Consider the following 19,460-nt stretch of genomic DNA (forward strand, 5'->3'; position numbering starts at 1 on the left):
GAAACTCCGTCTCAAAAAAAAAAAAAAAAAAAGGGGGTGGTGGGAATAGAACTGACAATTGATCACCACTCCATTACTATGAAAATTACCTATTAAAGATTCATTTAGCCCTCCAACTGGGCTCCCTGAGGAAGGGGAGCAGTAGGTGCTAATCCCAGCTAATTTAATCAGCAACTTAATTGCAATTTTAATGACTGCCACTGATTGAATACTTATATATGTGTCAGTCATAGCACTGAAGTGTTCTAGTATCTTTAAAAATGTAAACTTCAAAGCTGGGCTGGGCACAGTGGTGTGTACCTGTAGTTCCAGCTAGTTGGGAGACTAAGGCAGGAGGATGGCTTGAATCCAGGAGTTTGAATCTTGCCTTGGCAACATAGCAAAACCCTGTCTCTTAAAAAAAATAAATTTCAACAAATCTGTGAAGTAAAATTTTAAAATTGTGGTGAAATATGAATAACATCAAATTTATCATTTTAACCATTTAAAATTATACAGTTCCGGTCTGGTGCGGTGGCTCACTCATGTAATCCCAGCACTTTGGGAGGCCAAGGCAGGCAGATCACTTGAGGTCAGAAGTTCATGACCAGCCTGGCCAACATGGTGAAACCCTCTCTCTACTAAAAATACAAAAATTAGCAGACTGTGTTGGCGGGCGCCTGTAGTCCCAGCTGCTCAGGAGGCTGAGGCACGAGAATTGCTTGAACCCAGGAGGCAGAGGTTACATTGAGCCGAGATCACACCACTGCACTCCAGCCCAGGTGACAATGTAAGACTTCATCTCAAAAAAAAAAAAAAAAAAAATAAAAGTTCTGTGGCATTAAATACAGTCAAATTATTGTACAACCATTAAGTGAAATTGATTTTTAAAATAGTTTTACTGATGATCAAACTTTGTATCAGATAGTTTAAGTAATTTGACTGTTAGTTGGTAGCAGAGTGAAGATTGAGCTCCATGTTTGTCTGACTTCAAATTCTGTGCTCATTTTCTATAGCATGTAGTCCTGCAACCTTTTGAAGGGAGATGAGATTCAAACACGTGAAATAGGCTGGGCGTAGTGGCTCATGCCTGTCATCCCAGCAGTTTGGGAGGTCAAGGTGGGGGGAATCCCTTGAGGCCGGGAGTTTGAGACCAGCCTGGGCAACATAGCAAGACCTTGTCTCTTAAAAAAAAAATCAGCTGGGCCAGGCGCAGTGGCTCATGCCTGTAATCCCAGCACTTAGGGAGGCCGAGACGGGCGGATCACGAGGTCAGGAGATCGAGACCATCCTGGCAAACAAGATGAAACCTCATCTCTAGTAAAAATACAAAAAATGAGCTGGGCGTGGTGGCGGGCGCCTGTAGTCCCAGCTACTCGGGAGGCTGAGGCAGGAGAATGGCATGAAGCCGGGAGGCGGAGTTTGCAGTGAGCCAAGATCGCGCCACTGCACTCTGAATAGGTTCCTTTAAGAAGGTCCTGGATGGTCTACCTTTTTTTTTTTTTTTTTTTTTTTTGAGACGGAGTCTCGCTCTGTCGCCCAGGCTGGAGTGCAGTGGCGCGATCTCGGCTCACTGCAAGCTCCGCCTCCTGGGTTTACGCCATTCTCCTGCCTCAGCCTCCCGAGCAGCTGGGACTACAGGCGCCCGCCACCGCGCCCGGCTAATTTTTTGTATTTTTAGTAGAGACGGGGTTTCACCATGTTAGCCAGGATGGTCTCGATCTCCTGACCTTGTGATCCGCCCGCCTCGGCCTCCCAAAGTGCTGGGATTACAGGCGTGAGCCACCGCGCGCGGCCTGGTCTACCTTTTCAGCATCCTCTTGGCTCATAAGAACCTTACCATGTCAAACACAGGAGTGGAAGCTACCCTATTGTTGTCTTTTCTCCTGGTCCTATTGTAGAGTGTGCCAGCCAGCTTCCCTAATTCATAATTCTGCAGGCTAGAAGTGGGTGACCATCTTCATGAATGTGCACACATGCCAAATTCCTCAAGAGACATGTCTAGTTCATCTCAAAACTTTCACCATGATGATCATACAGGGATGGGCTCATAAGTTTCCACAGTCAGCAAGACTCACTAGCTTGGGAGAAAGATCTGGCAGACACTCCTAGTCTTTTACAGTGGGGGTCCCTAACCCTGGGCCAAGGACCACTACTGGTCAGTGGCATGTTAGGAACCAGGCCGCCCAGCAAGAGGTGAGTGGCTGGGGAGCCAGCATTACGCCTGAGCTTCGCCCCCTGTCAGATTAGCTGCAACATTAGATTCTCATAGGAGGCAAACTCTATTGTGAACTGAGCATACCAGGGATTTAGGTTGCCTGCTTCTTATGAGAATCTAATGCCTGATGATCTGAGGTGGACCAGTTTCATCCCGAAACCATCCCCCCTCCTCACATCTGTGGAAAAACTGTCTTCCACCAAACTGGTCCCTGGTGCCAGAAATGTTGGGGTTTGCTGTTTTATGGTTCCCCCTCTTTGTAGTGAGACCAGCAATCTATCCTCTCCTACGATTTCTTCTAAAGCCTCCCCCCTCAGCCTCCCAAGTAGCTGAGACTACAGGCGTGCACCACCATGCCTGGCTAATTTTTGTATTTTTAGTAGAGGTGGGGGATTTCTCTATGTTGCCCAGGCTGGTCTTGAACTCCTGGGCTCAAGCGATCTGCCCACCTTGCCCTCCCAAAGTGCTGGGATTACAGGCGTGAGCCACCGCATCCTGCTAGAAGCCACTTAATCCAACTCTCCATCAAAGTCATGAATACTGTTTACAACAACCTGATGAGATGTCATCTACTTTTCACGTGAACACACCCAGGAATTAGGAGGGCATTCCTTAACCGGCAGCTCTCAGCTTTCCCAATCAGGATTTGAGCTTCACCAAATAACTCAAACCCCCTGTTTCCTCACATACTAAAGGGGAGTAAACATCTTCTTTACAGAACATCGTTGGGAGAATAAAAGGAGATAGAGGAATATAAATGGCCTAATCCACTTACAGAAGAGCGTGTGCAATGTTAGTCCCCTTTATGCGTCCTTTTATGGGACAGCACATTCCATTTTTGGATCGTCATCGCCTAGAGAAAGGTCTTCCTTATACCGAATTGTCTTTGTACCCTTTTAGCATCTTTCTTAAGTTTAACCCTAAGTGGTCTCATAGAATGTCATTTTTCCGTCCACACGACGTCTTCACTGATATCTGTGACTTTAGTTGAAGGGACTGAAGATATTGGGAAGAATAATTCAATTTCTCTTTTTCTTTCTTCCTTTTTTTTTTTTTTTGAGCTGGGGAGCTGGGTGAGGCTTCTGTGGATTCCCAAGAGGTGTTTGTGGCGTGAATGGAGCAAAGGTGATGTTTCATTTCATCACGTCCAGCACTGTCCCAAGGTTAAGTGGGCGCGTGAGAAGGACAGTTTTCTCCGGTTCTGGCGGGTTTGCCCTCCTGCCGGCTAGCGTTCTGCGGGAGTCAAGCCTGGAAAGCGTGTGTGCGGCGTACAGGCGTCAGACACTGGAACGCATTCGAATGGTGCTATTCTTTGTCTGCCACATAGCGAGCACTTTATAAGGTCACTTATAGTCCTGAATGAATGGTTAAATCGTGGAAGCCGCAAAGAAAGCCACACAGCTTTGACTGAAGACCTAGCTCGGTACTCAAGAATCCCTCTCAGGGGTGCGCGAGCGGGGCCGGAATCAAGAAGCCTCTTTTGGGGTGGGCGGGGACCGATCTTGAGCTCCCACTGCGGGGCACCGCCTCTTTTCCTCGCCGGCCGCCCGCTAGGCGGCGCTGGGGAGCTTGCAGCCCACGGGCGAGGCGCTCCGAGAGACTACAACTCCCGGAGTGCTCTGGGAACGGAGCCGCGGGAGCTACAGGCGGAGGGACGCGAGGGCGGGCTTTCCGGGTGTGTGTTTCCGGCGTCGGCGGCCGCGGCCGGGGACGGTGTGAGAGCAGTAAGATGGCGGCGGCGGCAGTGGTGGAGTTCCAGAGAGCCCAGTCTCTGCTCAGCACCGACCGGGAGGCCTCCATCGACATCCTCCACTCCATCGGTAAAGGTCGCCGCGCCGTCTCCCCGGCCCCGCCGGCCCAGCTCGGCTTATGTCGGTCGGCGGCAGCGGAGAGGGGCCGGGCTAGCCGGCTCTGGTGCTGCTGACTCACTGTGTGTGTGAGGGGGGCCGGGCTGGGGGCGCAGGCCGCTCGGAGCTCCCCAGAGCCCCCCGGGTCTCACTCTTGTGGGAGGGCTTGAGGCAATCCCCAGGTCCCGTCGCCGGCTGCTGACTCACGGGGGGCTTAGCGTAGGGTGGGAGAGTGGGCCGAGCCGGGCCCCCACCCCTCCCTAGCTGTGTCCCCGGCTCTGGCCCGCACGAGCTGGTCTGGGACCCGGAGTAGTGCCGGCCGGCGTGCTTGTCACGGACTGGTCCTAGAGTCTCTAGTTGAAAGGCCTTGGCGAAACCAGCTCAGGACAGGCATTTCCCGCCGTTGTAATCAGCACAGTCTGCTCCGGGTGGGAGCGCGAGCGCTTGCTCTTCTCTGGGAGTTTCCTTCCATGGGACGCTGGGAGCTGCTACTCCCCAGCCCCACGGCGGAAAGCTCCACTAAGAGGAGGGTCTCTTTCAGAATGTGGGAAATTCAGGGGTGACACACACCTCAGGTTGGCATTTGGTTTGTGGAGGTGGCCGAGACGCTCATCTGCCTTGTGTAGGGTGTAAGAGTGAGGTGTTGGAGCGGGACCGCCGGGCTAGAGGAGGTGACTAATCTTTCCAGACTCCCTGTAGGGATTGGAAGTGAGTTAAGGGAGTTAGTTGTCAGCCGCAGAGTTCAGGGAATTCTTTGGAACGGGTCGGCTGCATGTTGCCGGAAAAATTAAAATTTTCTTAGCATTGTAATATGATGGTCTTACACCTGCACACAACAGGAAAACTGAAATGACAACCCCAGCCAGTCGTTTCCTGCAGCTTTCTGTTGGGATTCAAGTGTGAACAGAAATTTATGACAGAGGAAGACTTAAATGTTCACTCATAAAGGATTCAGTTAGGGCTTGGACCAGCTCTTCACTGTACATGTAATGGGATCTTTTTAGTGTAGCTTGGGAAGATTTGAATTAGCTCAACAAGTAGTATGAGAATGCACCTGTATGTGGGACTTGCAAGATGTTGGCATTTGACATAGTGTGTTGAATTTTGGTATTCCAGACCTGCACGGAGAAAGGACAATGACAAGATCTTGATACTTTATCATTGGGGATACTAGAGAAGGAGAGGAGGTGGGCGTCAAGATGTATCTTTGAGCGATATTGGTAAAAGGTGTTTCTTTTGAAAAGTTCTGATCTTGACTTAGGTCAGTTGCTTCTACGGAACCAGAGTCATCTCATTCACCGTTACATGGGTATTTTATTCTGAGTACACATTATTATTTAGAACTAATGTGAGGAGCATGAATTTTAATTGTCTGTGCCTAGTGCCTAATATTTTGTCTTTCATAAAGTAGAAATTATGTTAAACATTACAATTAGAGTATTTCCTGTTGGCCCACTATTCTAGGGGAGAGTTCCCTGAAAGCTTCACTGTTAGAGCAAGCTTGAGTCATCATGGTTGACGGCCTTACTTTTTCTGGACTCCATCATGGAGTATCAAAATCTTGGTTTTTGTCAAGTCATGATGCTTTCTTTGTAAGAGTAGTGGTAACCAGTGATGATCACTACAAACTTGGAGAGGCTATTCCATGCTTGCATGTTAAAATAGTTATTAGCTGTTGAAAATAGGACAGATAGCACAAAGTTATTTTAACAGACCTCAGTGCATTAAAAAGCAGCAGTGTCTCCTAAGTGTAGCTGTGCAGGATCACACTGGGGCTTTGATAGGGTTGTTTTTCTTGAATGGCTTTATAGACCTGCTTATCCCTAACACACCCATCAGCTGAGGCTTTGCACAGACATAAAGTTTATTGAAAGGCTTTTGACTTACAGGCATCAATAACTTGGTCAATTGATTTTGGTTTGTGGCATAAATGCACAGGCATGTTTAATATCTTCACATAACATAGTGACTGGCATAGATCTTGGCACCATAAGTATGAATGATTTGTTTTGTTTTAATTTTGCTTTAACCAAGTGACCACAACGGAAACTTAGTGTATATAGGTAAGCAAAAATCTGGTGGGTAGAATGAAAAGGCACATTTAAAATCAAAGAGAAGAATCCTGTTTTTTATGATTTACATGGAACATATTCTATGTATATATTATCTTTTTTTTTTCCTGACTTAGAGTTTTTTTTAACTCTAGAATTTGTCTTTTGGTAAATATGTTTGAGTTTGTAATGGATCTTATGAGGGTGAAATTTCCCTCAGTCTTCATTTTTTGGTAAGAATTTTAAGAGGGTTTGCATTTTCCTCTCCTAGTGAAGCGTGACATTCAGGAAAACGATGAGGAGGCAGTGCAAGTCAAAGAGCAGAGCATCCTGGAACTGGGATCTCTCCTGGCAAAGACTGGACAAGCTGCAGGTAAGTGCTACACATGGATTGTACCTGAAATGCTGAGTGAAATTCCCGTCTTTTGTTGGAGTGAAGAATCATGGGACTGATCCACAAACTGAATTCAACTTTATTTTCTTGGCAACTTGTTGAGTTTCAGTTTTTTACCAGGCAATTAAGTGGCCTTTAAACTCAGTTCTTTCATGGTAGTTTAGTTTTGCAAATGAGAGACAATCTTATTTTTGTTGGGATATAGTGATTTCTGATTTGTTTCTGGTTTTTGAATTCTCACTGTATTCCCTCACATAGAGGCAGCAACAGTCTTCAATAATTTCACTGAGCAACTCTGATGTATTTAAGATAGATAACAACTTTAAGCGCCAGATTCAAAAATGACAAAGGATTTTGTATACAAGTGACTCACTGTCGTTTTTTTCTGATTGATTAAGAATAAGAATAAGACATTAAATGGAGTCTTCCTAAGACTTCTCCATTTGTACCTAGGACTTTGTGCACATCATTGCTCAGACATTCTAGTTGTAATTAAACCATTGACTGATTAGATTTGACATAATATTCTGATGATGGGTGTGTCCTTGGAATGAGAAGGGAGTCCTTTTGATCAGGAAGGACCTTTTACCAGTAAAGTGGTAATAGTATTTAAAGAGAAGTCTGTTTAACTTCAAATGGGTGGTTTTTGTTAAGTTTAAAGTGAATTTAGAGCTCATTTGATTAAATTGGATTAAGATCTGTTAAGTGACCTCATGAGTTATTTCCCCTAAAATTATGTTGTTTAAGAGAATAATGGGGGTTAGTTGGCACAACTTCTTGAACTTGAGAGCTAAAGATGTTTTTCTTATTTCAAAACGGGGTCTCACTGTGTCACCCAGGCTGGAGTGCAGTGGCGCGATCTGGGCTCACTGCAACCTCTGCCCCTTGGGTTCAAGCGATTCTCCTGCCTCAGCCTCTGGAATAGCTGGAATTACAGGCGCGCGCTACCACGCCTGGCTAATTTTTGTATTTTTAATAGGGACGGGGTTTCACCATGTTCATCAGGCTGGTCTCGAACTCCTGACCTCATGATCCACCCACCTTGGCCTCCCAAAGTGCTGGGATTCCAGGCGTGAGCCATTGTGCCCAGCCAGTGATTTTTTTCAATTAAAGATCACTAACTTATTATTAGGCGCAGTCTATAGAGCTGAATAAAGATGTATGAAATTGTGAGGATGTGTTTACATGGGCCTTATATCTTACTTAAAACATCGTTAAGTAGCTATAAGAAGAACCATACGTAATGGTTTTTGATTGCTATGAACTCTTTTTTTTTTTAATTATTATTATTTTTGAGACGGAGTTTTGCTCTTGTTGCCCAGGCTGGAGTGCAAATGGTGCGATCTCGGCTCACTGCAACCTCCGCCTCCCAGGTTCAAGTGATTCTCCTACCTCAGCCTCCCGAGTAGCTGGGATTGCCAGCATGCGCCACTATGCCTGGCTAATTTTGTATTTTTTTTTAGTAGAGGTGAGGTTTCACCATGTTGGTCATGCTGGTCTCGAACTCCTAACCTCAGGTGATCTACCTACCTCGGCCTCCCAAAATGATGGGATTACTGGTGTAAGCCACGGTGCCTGGCCAACTGGTTACTCTTTTAAACACATACATGGTTTAAGTTAATTGAATCCTTGAAACAACTTGAAGTAGGTACTGTTATCCATTTTACACATGGAGGATACTGAGCACAGAAAAGTTAAATAACTTACCAAAGCTCATTCAACTAATAACTGGTAGACCTAGGATTTGAACTCATGTAGTCTTACTTCAGAGCCCATATAGCCACATGACATCATGGTTATTATTGCTTTCCTGTAACTGTCTACTTCCGAATTATCATTGGTGGGTGGTGTCTTTTCATCTTAGACTGACTTCCCTCCTATTTAACATACATATGGATTCCAGTTGTCTGTCAGTTAATTTGAGCTTGATAATCAAATTATCAAGAACAGTTTTGATAATCACTCCATGCAAAATATAGTAAGGTAATTTTTCTGAATTATAAAGCCAACAGAAGTGATGTGAAAATTTTTTTGTTGTTAGCCAGGCGTGGTGGCTCATATCTGTAATCCCAGCACTTTGGCAGGCTGAGGCAGGAGGATCCCTTGAGTCCAGGAATTTGAGACCAGCTCTGGCAACATAGTGAGACCCCGTCTCTACAAAAAATAGAAAAATTAGCTGGGTGTGGTATTATGTGGCTGTAGTACCAGCTACTCTGGAGGCTGAGGTGGGAGGATTGCTTGAGCCGAGGAGGTTGAGGCTGTAGTGAGCTGTCATCACACCGCTATGCTTCAGCCTGGGTGACAGAGCAAGACCTTGCCTCAAAAAAAGATTTTGTTGTTGTTGAGATATCCAAATTTCTACTTTCCTTCAGTGGCATGAATTAAGAACAGTGTGTGGTATATAGTCAACACTTCAGTAATTTTCATCCAAAAATATTACTGTTTTGCTTGAAATTCCTATTTTATATGTATTCTCCCCTTGTTTCTTGCCCTGCCTTGTGACTTGAGAAGTTTAGAAGTGTACTGCTAAACCTGTTGGAATTTAATAGATGAATTATAAGAACTTTCAAAAACATTTCCATGTTACCTACTGTTTTCTAAGAAAGTTTGATGAGTATAGGTATACACAATGGGAACTCTAAGGAGGTGTTAAGGCCTACATATATTTAGCTGTGTTTGCTATTATTGATGGATAGGTTTGTATTGTTTGCTCCCTGAGAATAGAAAGTATGTCTGTTCCTTTAATGTCCAGTTTTGTTTTTTATGCATTTAATAAGTGCATAGCATTATGCTAAGTATTCTACTCAAAAATTTAAGATAGGATCCCTGGCCAATAACAATCACTTGGGGATTACCGAAAAAAACAATGTCTGATGTGTAATTGTAATTGTAAGTAGTGTTAATAGTGTTGAGCATCATCAGACATGATGCCTAGGCTCAGGATTTCATAGCCTAAAACTTTTCAAAGGAATCTGTTGAGTTCTGTGAGGGCTTTTTTTTTTTTTTTTTTTTGAGACAGAGTCTTGCTTTGTTGCCCAGGCTGGTGTGGAGTGCAGTGGCGCGATCTCGGCTCAACCTCCTGGGTTCAAGTGATTCTCCTGCCTCAGCCTCCCAAGTAGCTGGAACTACAGGCGCCCACCACCACACCCAGTTAATTTTTGTATTTTTAGTAGAGGTGGGGTTTTATCATGTTGGCCAGGCTGGTCTCGGGCTCCTGACCTCAAGTGATCCACCCACCTTGGTCTTCCAAAGTGTTGTGATTATAGGCATGAGCCACCATGCCCAGCCTTTTTTTTTTTTTGAGACCGAGTTTCACTCTGTTGTCCAGGCTGGAGTGCAGTGATGTGATCTCAGCTCACTGCAACTTCTACCTCCTGGGTTCAAGCGATTCTTGTGCCTCAGCTTCTCCAAGTAGCTGGGACTAGAGGCGTGAGCCACCACGCTTGGCTAATTTTTTTTTTTTTCCTTTCAGTACAAAAGAGGTTTCACCATGTTGGCCAGGCTGGTCTTGAACTGCTGACCTCAGTTGATCCACCCGCCTCGGCCTCCCAGAGTGCTGGGATTCCAGGTGTGAGCCACTGACAAGGAAATTCTGGTCACATAATTACAAATAATCCCAGTAAGAATAGGAGGAAGTCAGTATGATTTTATGGGACTTAAAAAAAAATTATCTCAGTATGTATGAAAATGGAAAGAAACAGGAAATACAAACAAGAATGAATATAAAACAGTAGTAGACTAAAACAGATGATGAACTAAGTCTGAAAAATGGCAGCTGGGCATAGTAGCTCATACCTGTAATCCCAGGACTTTGGGAAGCTGAGGTGGGAGGATTGCTTGAGACCGGGAGTTAGAGACCAGTTTGAACCGCATAGTGAAGATGCTATCTCTGTTAAATTTTTTTTTTAAAAATAGCAGCATGGATAACATAAGGAGACCCCATATCTACAAAAAAATTAAAAAATTGACTGGGTGTGGTGGTGCATTCCTGTGTCCCAGGTATTTGGGAAACAGAGACAGGAGGATCACTAGAGCCTGGGAAGTCAAGGCTGCAGTGAGCCACAATTGTGCCATTGTACTACAGCCTGGATGACTGAGTGAGACTCTTTCTCAAAAAAAAAAAAAAGAAAAATGCAGGAGGACAACTAAGAGATCATTTGCTTCTCTCTTGGGGTAAGAAGAATAACACTCAGTGCTTAGAGAAAATATTGTAATGCTAGCAGGTGTTAGAAAGGCAGACTGCTTAGCTCATGTTTCGCTTCTGCCTTTTCTAGGAAGGAAAATGATTTTCAAACTGAAAGAAATAGGTGAGAGAAGACAGAGCAGATAGTCTCTGTAAATAAGTTCAGGTCTCTAGGCTCTAACAGTTTCTTTTATTATTAAAAAAATAGTTCTAGCAGATGTAACTATAGAGCCATTTATTATTCTGAGAAAAATCATGGAGAGGTATAAGGAAACTGAGGCAAATATTATCCTGCCTTTCAAGAGGATAATGCAAAGAATAGATGTATTCACTGTGTGCTGCACATTGAAATAAATTAAAAATAAAGAATAGACACTATACATGGTCATTAGTGGTAGAGTTCTGGGACAGATTATTTGATAAGGAGATAGTAATCTCTTAAAAACAGTGGATTTATTGTGAACAGATTATTCCAAATTCACCTTAGTTCTCTCTATTTGTTTTGTTTTGTTTTGTTTTTTTGAGACAGAGTCTCACTTTGTCACCCAAGCTGGAGTGCAGTGGCACAATCTTGGCTCACTGCAGCCTCGACCTGGGCTCAAGCAATGCTCTTGCCTCAGTCCCCCAAGTAACTGGGACTATAGACCCACACCACCATGCCTGGCTAATTTTTTGTAGAGTGGGGGTTTCGCAATGTTGCCCAGGCTGGTCTTGAACTCCTGAGCTCAAGCAGTCTGCCCGCCTTGGCTTTCTAAAGTGCTAGGATTATAGGTGTGAGCCACTGCACCCAGCCTAGTTCTCTTTTTGGTTAGCTTTATCAGACCCATAGATTTTCAGGGGTCTGTGTGCCACCTGTTTTTGTAAATAAAGTTTTATTGGAACAAAGTCGTGCCCATTTGTTTCCCCATTGTGTGTGACTGAGTGAATTCAGGACCTGCTACTAAGACCATATAACCTGAAAAGCCAAAAAAATTTACTGTCTGGTCCTTCACAGAAAAAGTTTGCCAGCCTCTGGATTAGAGGAATGATATAGACTACATATCTGATGTAAGCAGGATAGTTGAACATTTGCCATAATATTAATATCAAAGGTACAGGTTATGAATTTACAATGAGCTGAGTAACTGTATCCAAAACATGTTAATAAATGGATCATTTGTCAACCTGAAGGGAAGTCTTCAGGCATTGTGTCGTGAAGATCTGTCCTTGTTTTTCTGGTCAGCATCTGGAATCATGGTTAAAGCCATTTCAGAAGGCATGCTTATTTTTGTAGATGACTCAGTACAGTTAGAAGACAGAATTAAAATTCACAGTTATTGCCAAAGCCAGGAAGATTAAATTCAGTTGTGATAAGGATTAAGTTATATACTTAAAGTATTTTTCAAAACAGAGGAAGTTGGGGGAATTACCTGTTTTGACAGTAGTCTATTAAAAAGGACTTTAATGGACTCAGTCTGAACAAAGAGAGGTGTTAGAAAAAGCAAAACATGCTCTCTTATGTTACATATCATGGCCTCCTGGTCTACTGTCAGACCCTACCTGGGGCAATTGTTTTCATTTCTGGGTACCACAAAATACCACAGGTAGTACCTTTAGAAAGTAGAGTTTGTTCAGTGGAGAGCAACTAAGTTATCTAGAAACAAGGACTTTGGAGGAACAGTTGAAATAGCCAAAGATGTTAAGCTTGGATAAAGGGAAAATTAGGGAAATGTAAATGATAATTACCTTTAAGTATTTAAAGCCATATGAAAGAAGGTATAGATTTCTGTTTTGTGTTTCAAAAAGGAATAATTTGTTTTGGTCAACATTAGAATAGGCTGCTTTGTGAACATTTCTGTGACTAGAAATCATTCAGAATTGTTCAGGCACAGGAGGAAATTCTGTGGGAGAAGGGACATTGCTCCGGACTACTTTAAAAAAGCTATCATTACATAATATAATTGAAATAAATGCAAAAGGAATTTGAGGGGGAGAATCACTGTAGACTGGAGTTACATGGAAAACTCAATAGGACTTCAGATGGACCTAAAAGGATATATAAGATTTATATAGGCTGAGAAGATGGCAAGACATTTCAGATGGGATTATGGCATTAGTGCCTCTTGAAAGCAGGAGTATATGCTGTAGTCTTGTGCAGAGGCGAATGAGGTGGCAGAATGAAAAAAGTTTTAAACATTGGGAATCAAAGGTCATTACTGGGGAGTGAAGGGAAAAGATGAACTTTTCTACTCTATATCAAGTTCTTAAGTGCCTGACACAGTCCCATGCATTCTCTGACTATTCAGGCAGATGAGGATTTCAGGGCCTTGAATTAGCATTCTCTGGAGGGTGAGGTTTGCTTGCCCTGAATTAGAGTTCTCAGGAGGGTGAGTCTGCAATTGGAGAATATTAAAGAGGCAGTGGCACTAAAGTAATTTTAACCTACATTCCAAAAATACCTCATTAGCTGTTTAGTTGAAACATTCTCTAATTTTTACTATTTAACAAGCATATCTCTAGTTTATTGTTTCGAAAGATGTTTCTTTAGAGTTCGTATACTGCCCTCTTCTATAAAGTGGGGGAAAAGCTCTATGATGGATCCCTTTTTTGGTCATAGTTTAAGACTTAGGTTTTGAAGATTAATGAGGAATTTAAAAGAGATATAGTAGCACTTTAAGGGCAAAACACTCTTCTATGTGAAAAGTTTATTCAGAAGAGTGCCAGGGAAGTGATATTGCAGAAAGGCTAAACTGGGGAGCACTGCAGAAAGACATGAAAAAGGAATCTGGAGTGGGAAATCTCTTGTCTGTTTAAGGGGAACAGCTGAAGCAGACTTGGAAATTAGAAAAAAATTACTTGTATAACCTGATCATATTTGTTGGTTGTGAGGAAGTAATTTTGTGAAGGTGGCAGGGACACAGCATATTTCATGTTCTAGAAAACTGCTTTTTGAGATTATGAATACTTGGCTGTTTATCTTTCATTAAGATGGATAAATGAAGCAGAGACATGAGCTTTTCTTGGAACTTCATAGTAATCCAGTGGCTAAGTAGGTAACAGAATGCAAATTTGGTATAAGATGTTAACGTATTTTTGCTACTCTGCTATTTGCTAGGAATGCTTTAAACTCCTAGTAAGTTTCATTTAGACTGATTCCAGTGATGTAAGTACTGATTTTTATGACATTCGGTCAATTTCTTAAGTGGGTATTTTGTCTCAAATGTTGATGTTTACTTCTCTTTTTGAATTGCCTTTCATACAGAGCTTGGGGGACTCCTGAAGTATGTACGACCCTTCTTGAATTCCATCAGCAAGGCTAAAGCAGCTCGCCTGGTCCGATCTCTTCTTGATCTGTTTCTTGATATGGAAGCAGCTACAGGGCAGGAGGTAAGTGGTATTAATGACAGAAAGTAGACAATATGGAGAAAAGTTTGTTTCCATGAAAGAAATGCCTGCCTGCACTTTAGTACTAATGTGGAAGGGAAAGCTGGGAGGACAGCACAGGACTTATCATGTCAGTTTCTCTTTGTTACAGGGCATTTGATACTTTGGGTCTGTTCCATGCTTTGCTTTGTAAGTGGAGATTGTCAGTGGTCCCTGGAATCCTCATTACATCAGGGTCACAAACTGATTCTTGTCTTTGAGGTATTGTATTGCCACACCTTTGTAATGTTTTCTGTGTCTGTGGTACCTTTCATCTCGTGTCACAAAGCTCCTTCTGAGCACTAATTAAGTCTTGTGGTATTCCTTCTTAGCATGTTTTGTACTGCGTATATACCTTTATTGAGGGGTGAGCATCCATCCGTTTGTGTCTCATTGTGCAGAAGTGACTCCGGTGTTCCTGTGCGTGTCCCACAAGTTCAGACTAGACCTTGAGCTGTATTAAAGAGTGCCTCTCTGTAATCACTGAATCTTTTCCAACCTTCTCAAAGATAACTGTATTTTCTGCAATTCAGGAAGAGACACATACCAAAATTAAACATCGTTCTGTAAAAAGTGGCAGATTCAAGCAGGGTATATTGTCATTGCTTGAATCTGTTTGTAGGAAGAATATAGTTGTTGTTTTTCTTATGGATATATTGATCAGTACTCATTGAGTGCCTGCTACGTGTTAGGCAGTGTTTTAGGTATTGGGGATACAGTTGTAAAAACACAGTCACTGTTGTCATGAGGATTATTTTTTAATGGGGAAGGCAGGCAATGAACAAATATAAAATGTCAGATAATGTAAGGGCAGAATTGCTAGTTGGTTATATGTCTGATTGTTTGCTGTGGCCTCTGTGGGCATGAAAGGTATGAAAGGCCATAGTAGCGTATTGAATAAATGAGAATTTCAGAAACCTGGGACACATGGATCCCACTTTGGAATCATACCTTTTATAAAATCTGGCTTTAATGATTCTTTGAATGCTGATTTAAACACTATATACTAACTTTATTTGTAGAAAATTCGTTTGTAGAGCAGTCTTCAAATTTATGTCTCTGACAAAACTGTTTAATGATAGTATATAAAAAATAGATGGCTATTTTGAATTAAAGTGTCAGTTATTTTAAGAAATATATTAAAAGTTATTTGGGGTATTAGTCTTAACTAACTTTTAAAAAAAATTATACCTTAAAAAACTCATGAAAGTGGTACCATCCTTTGTTTGAAATAGAGTACCTTAAAATAGATTGATCAGTAAATGTTAATTTGAAACTGATAAATGTTGCTTGGAAGGTTTTGGGCAGAAAAGGTAATTATGGAAGCTGCTCCTTTTTGCACACCGAAGTTTCTGAAATTATCCCTCCCCATAACCTAGAGCTCAGTGGGTAGAACAGCATTTTTTTTTTTTTTTTTTTTTTTTTTTGGCGATGGAGTTTCACTCTTATTACCCAGGCTGGAGTGCAATGGCACGATCTTGGCTCACCACGACCTCCGCCTCCCGGGTTCAAGGGATTCTTCTGCCTCAGCCTCCTGAGTAGCTGGGACTACAAGCATGCATCACCGTGCCTGGCTAATTTTGTATATTTAATAGAGACGGGGTTTCACCATGTTGGTCAGGCTGGTCTTGAACTCCTGACCTCAGGTGATCTACCCGCCTTGGCCTCCCAAAGTGCTGGGATTACAGGCGTGAGCCACCGCACCTGACCTGCATTTGTTTAATGATCATTTCTCCTATTCCTTTGTGGAAATCCATTCAAGTCATATTTTAGTGCTCTGCTATAGTTCACTAGTAGGATTTCCTGGACTTTGTCATGTGGCTCCCTGACTGGTTAGGCTCTCTCTTAACTGTGGTTGTATGTTGTCATTGTTCATTGCACGTTACATTTATATACATTAAAGACTTTTCTTCCTTTCCTTAGGGTGAAAGGAAACACTTTTAGGCATTGTATCATTTTATCATCAGTGTCATTTTAGTTTTTAGTAAAGGCTATTTTTGTTTTCATTTTTTGAGACAGCCTTGCTCTGTTGCCCAGGCTGAAGTGCAGTGGCACAGTCTTGGCTCACTGCAGCCTCAACCTTCTGGAGTCAAGTGATCCTCTTGCCTCAGTCTCCTGAGTAGCTGGAACTACAGGCATGCACCACCATGCTCGGCTAATTTTTGTATTTTTATGGGGGGGGGGGGTTTGCCATGTTGCCCAGGCTGGTCTTGAACTCCTAGGCTCAAATGATCTGCCTGCCTTGCCCTCCCAAGTCCTGGGATTACAGGCATGCAGCACTATGCCCGGCTAAAGCTGATATTTTTGATGGTTAGCAGCTTTGCTTTTATCAAGAACCAGAGTCTTATTCCACTAAGCAGGACTTCTTTTGGTAATTTTTGTGGATTATAGGTTATTTGCTTGTTTTGGAGCAAATTGTGGATCATCCAGATTGTCTCACCTGCACCTCAGACTCAATATGGGCAACCTCAACATCCAGCCATTTGTTTAATTTTGTCAATTCAGCTTTCTTCAGTTTCTCCACCTCTTTCGTATGTATTTGTTCTCTTTTTTTTTTCCCAAGATAGAGTCTTGCTCTGTCACCCAGGCTGGAGTACAGTGTTGCGATCTTGGCTCACTGCAGCCTCCGCTTCCTGGGTTTCAGCAATTCTCCTGCCTCAGCCTCCCAAGTAGCTGGGATTACAGGCGCCCACCACCACACCCGCCTAATTTTTGTATTTTTAGTAGAGATGGAGTTTCACCATGTTGGCCAGGCTGGTCTCGAACTCCTGACCTTGTGATCTGCTGGCCTTGGCCTCCCAAAGTACTGGGATTATAGGTGTGAGCCACTGTGCCCAGCCGTGTTCTCTCTTTACAACTACCATCTAGTTTGGTTCTTAATTATTTTTTATTTGGACTACTGCAAAAACCTCATTCAGTCATTGTCAGAGATACCTTACTAAATAGCCCTCTGATAATTTTGTTCCTCTCCCTCTTCTCCCACAACTCAAACCTTCAGTGGCTTTCCATTGCCTGCAGAATTAGATAATTAATGGTTTTCTATAATACAACCTACTGCAACCTACTGCAGTAGTCTAATCTCCCAGGACTCTACTAAGCATATCAAACATGTCAGCCATGTTGGATGCCTGGCTGTTTGCTGAACAAGCCTGTATGACCCTCATGCTGTACTTTTCTCTTCCATAGCCTTATCTCAAGTTCCACCTCCTCTCAACTCTTTCCTTCCTGAATTTGATGTGGTTTTAACTCTTTCAGTGACTCACATTATATTTTGTACATGCTCTATTTCTGATTATTCTGCCTTGTATGACAATTGCTTTACACTTGCCTTATCTCCTTTACTGTAATATAATCTCACTCAGGTGAAGCACTATATGCCTTGCTGTAGCACAGAGCCTTCCTCATTCCCAGTACAGTTCAAATTCCTTAACCATGGCTACCTCTGACCACATCCACTATACTAGTCTCCTTTTACTTTCTTTACAGCTGTAATTACTGGCCTTATTGCCTTATGCTTCAAACTGTCTGGGGTTGGGACATTTATATACATATGGATTGCTGTCAGCTTGATCTTAACAGGGTTTTTTTCTTTACATTGTTTCAAGTCTTTGCTTACATCTTACATCTTACTTCCTCAGAGACTTTCCTTGATCAGCCTATCTTTTTTTCCTTTTAAAAAATATTTATTTTTTACAAAAATTAGCCAGGTGTGGTGGTGCATGCCTGTAATCCCTGCTACTCAGGTGGGTGAGGCACAAGAGTCGCTTGAACCCGGGAGGTAGAGGTTCCGGTGAGCTGAGATGGTGCCACTGCACTCCAGCCTGGGCAAGAGTGAGAAGAGTGAGACTCTGTGTTAGAGTATACTTATATACTCTAAGTGTTGTATTCCTGGCATTTAGAGTACTTTGGCTTGAAGAAGCTGCATACCTTTTTGTTGAAGGAATGTATGGACTGTGCCTGTGTCTTCCCTATGGTAGATGTGCAGTGGTGTGCTCACAGCTCACTGCAGCTTCAACTTCCTGGGCTCAGGTGAGTCTCCCACCTCAGCCTCCCAAATAGCTGGGACTACAGGTACACACCACGACGTCTGGCTAATTTTTTTTTTTGTATTTTTAGCAGAGATGGGATTTTGCTATGATGCTTAGGCTGGTCTCAAACTCCTGGGCTCAAGTGATCCTCTGGACTCGGCTTCCCAAAGTGCTGGGATTACAGATGTGAGACACCATGCCCAGCCAGGAAATACTTTGTTGAATTAAGGTCTGAGTTTATTGAATTGAGATGTAAGCATTGGGTGTTGTTACTACATTCGTTTAGGTAACTCAAGGTCTCTGACTTGGGGAAATAGGATATAATTTTTATTCTTAGTTCTTTTTTCTTTTCGAGATAAAGTCTCTCTCTGTGTCCCAGGCTGGAGTGCAGTGGTGTGATCTTGGCTCACTACAACTTCTACCTCCCTGGTTCAAGTGATTCTCCTGCCTTAGCCTCCTGAGTAGCTGGGATTACAGGTGCACGCCACCATACCCAGCTAATTTTTATATTTTTAGTAGAGATGGGCTTTTGCCATGTTGGCCAGAGTGATCTTGAACTCCTGACCTCAGGTGATTTGCCTGTCTTGGCCTCCCAAAGTGCTGGGATTACAGGTGTGAGCCACCACACCTGGCTTTATTCTTAGTTCTTTTTTAAAATTTTTTGATTGGGTGTTGGGAAAGAATAGACAAGCAAGTCACAGGCGGATGGCTATCATGGTAGTATTGAGGCCCAAGGCAAAATGGGAAGTTTTATTTATTTTATTTATTTGAAATGGGGGTCTTGGTCTGTGGTCCATGTTGGGGTGCAGGGGTGCAATCGTAGTTCACTGTAACCTTGAACACCTGGGCTCAAAGAATCCTCCTGCCTCAGCCTCCCAAGTTGCTGAGACTACAGATGTGCACCACTACACCTGGCTAATTAAAACAATTTTTTGTAGAGATAGGATCTTGCTGTGTTGCCCAGGCTGGTTTCAAACTTCTGGTCTTAAGCGATCTGCTTGCCTCAGCCTCCCAAAGTGCCTGGATTATAGATGTGAGTCACCGTGCCTGGTAAAAGAAGACATTTTAGAAAACTGTTAAGACAGCTAGAGTTTTGTGTTAAGGAGTTTGGTACTGAGAGTATGAGGGAGGGGATTTCCCTTGCTTTTTTCTATTTGAGGACTAACAGTAAGACAGATGTATCTGGCCGGGCACGGTGGCTCATGCCTGTGGTCCCAGCACTTTGGTAGGCTGAGGTGGGCCGATTGCGAGGTCAGGAGATCGAGACCATCCTGGCTAACCCGGTGAAACCTCATCTCTACTAAAAATACAAAAAATTAGCCGGGCATGGTGTTGGGCGCCTGTAGTCCCAGCTACTC

General features: G+C 43.1%; 1 protein-coding gene across 1 annotated transcript in view; it reads left to right on the forward strand.

Annotated features, from left to right (window-relative positions):
• Positions 1 to 3,912: 3,912 nt before the first annotated feature.
• Positions 3,913 to 19,460, forward strand: part of PSMD11 (proteasome 26S subunit, non-ATPase 11) — a 37,271-nt gene continuing 21,723 nt past the window's right edge. The window contains exons 1-3 of the mRNA XM_015119044.3: positions 3,913 to 4,017; positions 6,367 to 6,468; positions 13,914 to 14,038. Coding sequence (XP_014974530.1) covers positions 3,927 to 4,017; positions 6,367 to 6,468; positions 13,914 to 14,038 — 318 coding nt within the window. The 5' untranslated portion in view covers positions 3,913 to 3,926. The remainder of the gene's footprint in view (positions 4,018 to 6,366; positions 6,469 to 13,913; positions 14,039 to 19,460) is intronic.

Source organism: Macaca mulatta, chromosome 16 (genome assembly GCF_049350105.2).
Source record: "Macaca mulatta isolate MMU2019108-1 chromosome 16, T2T-MMU8v2.0, whole genome shotgun sequence".
In the NCBI taxonomy this organism is placed as follows: Eukaryota; Metazoa; Chordata; class Mammalia; order Primates; family Cercopithecidae; genus Macaca; species Macaca mulatta.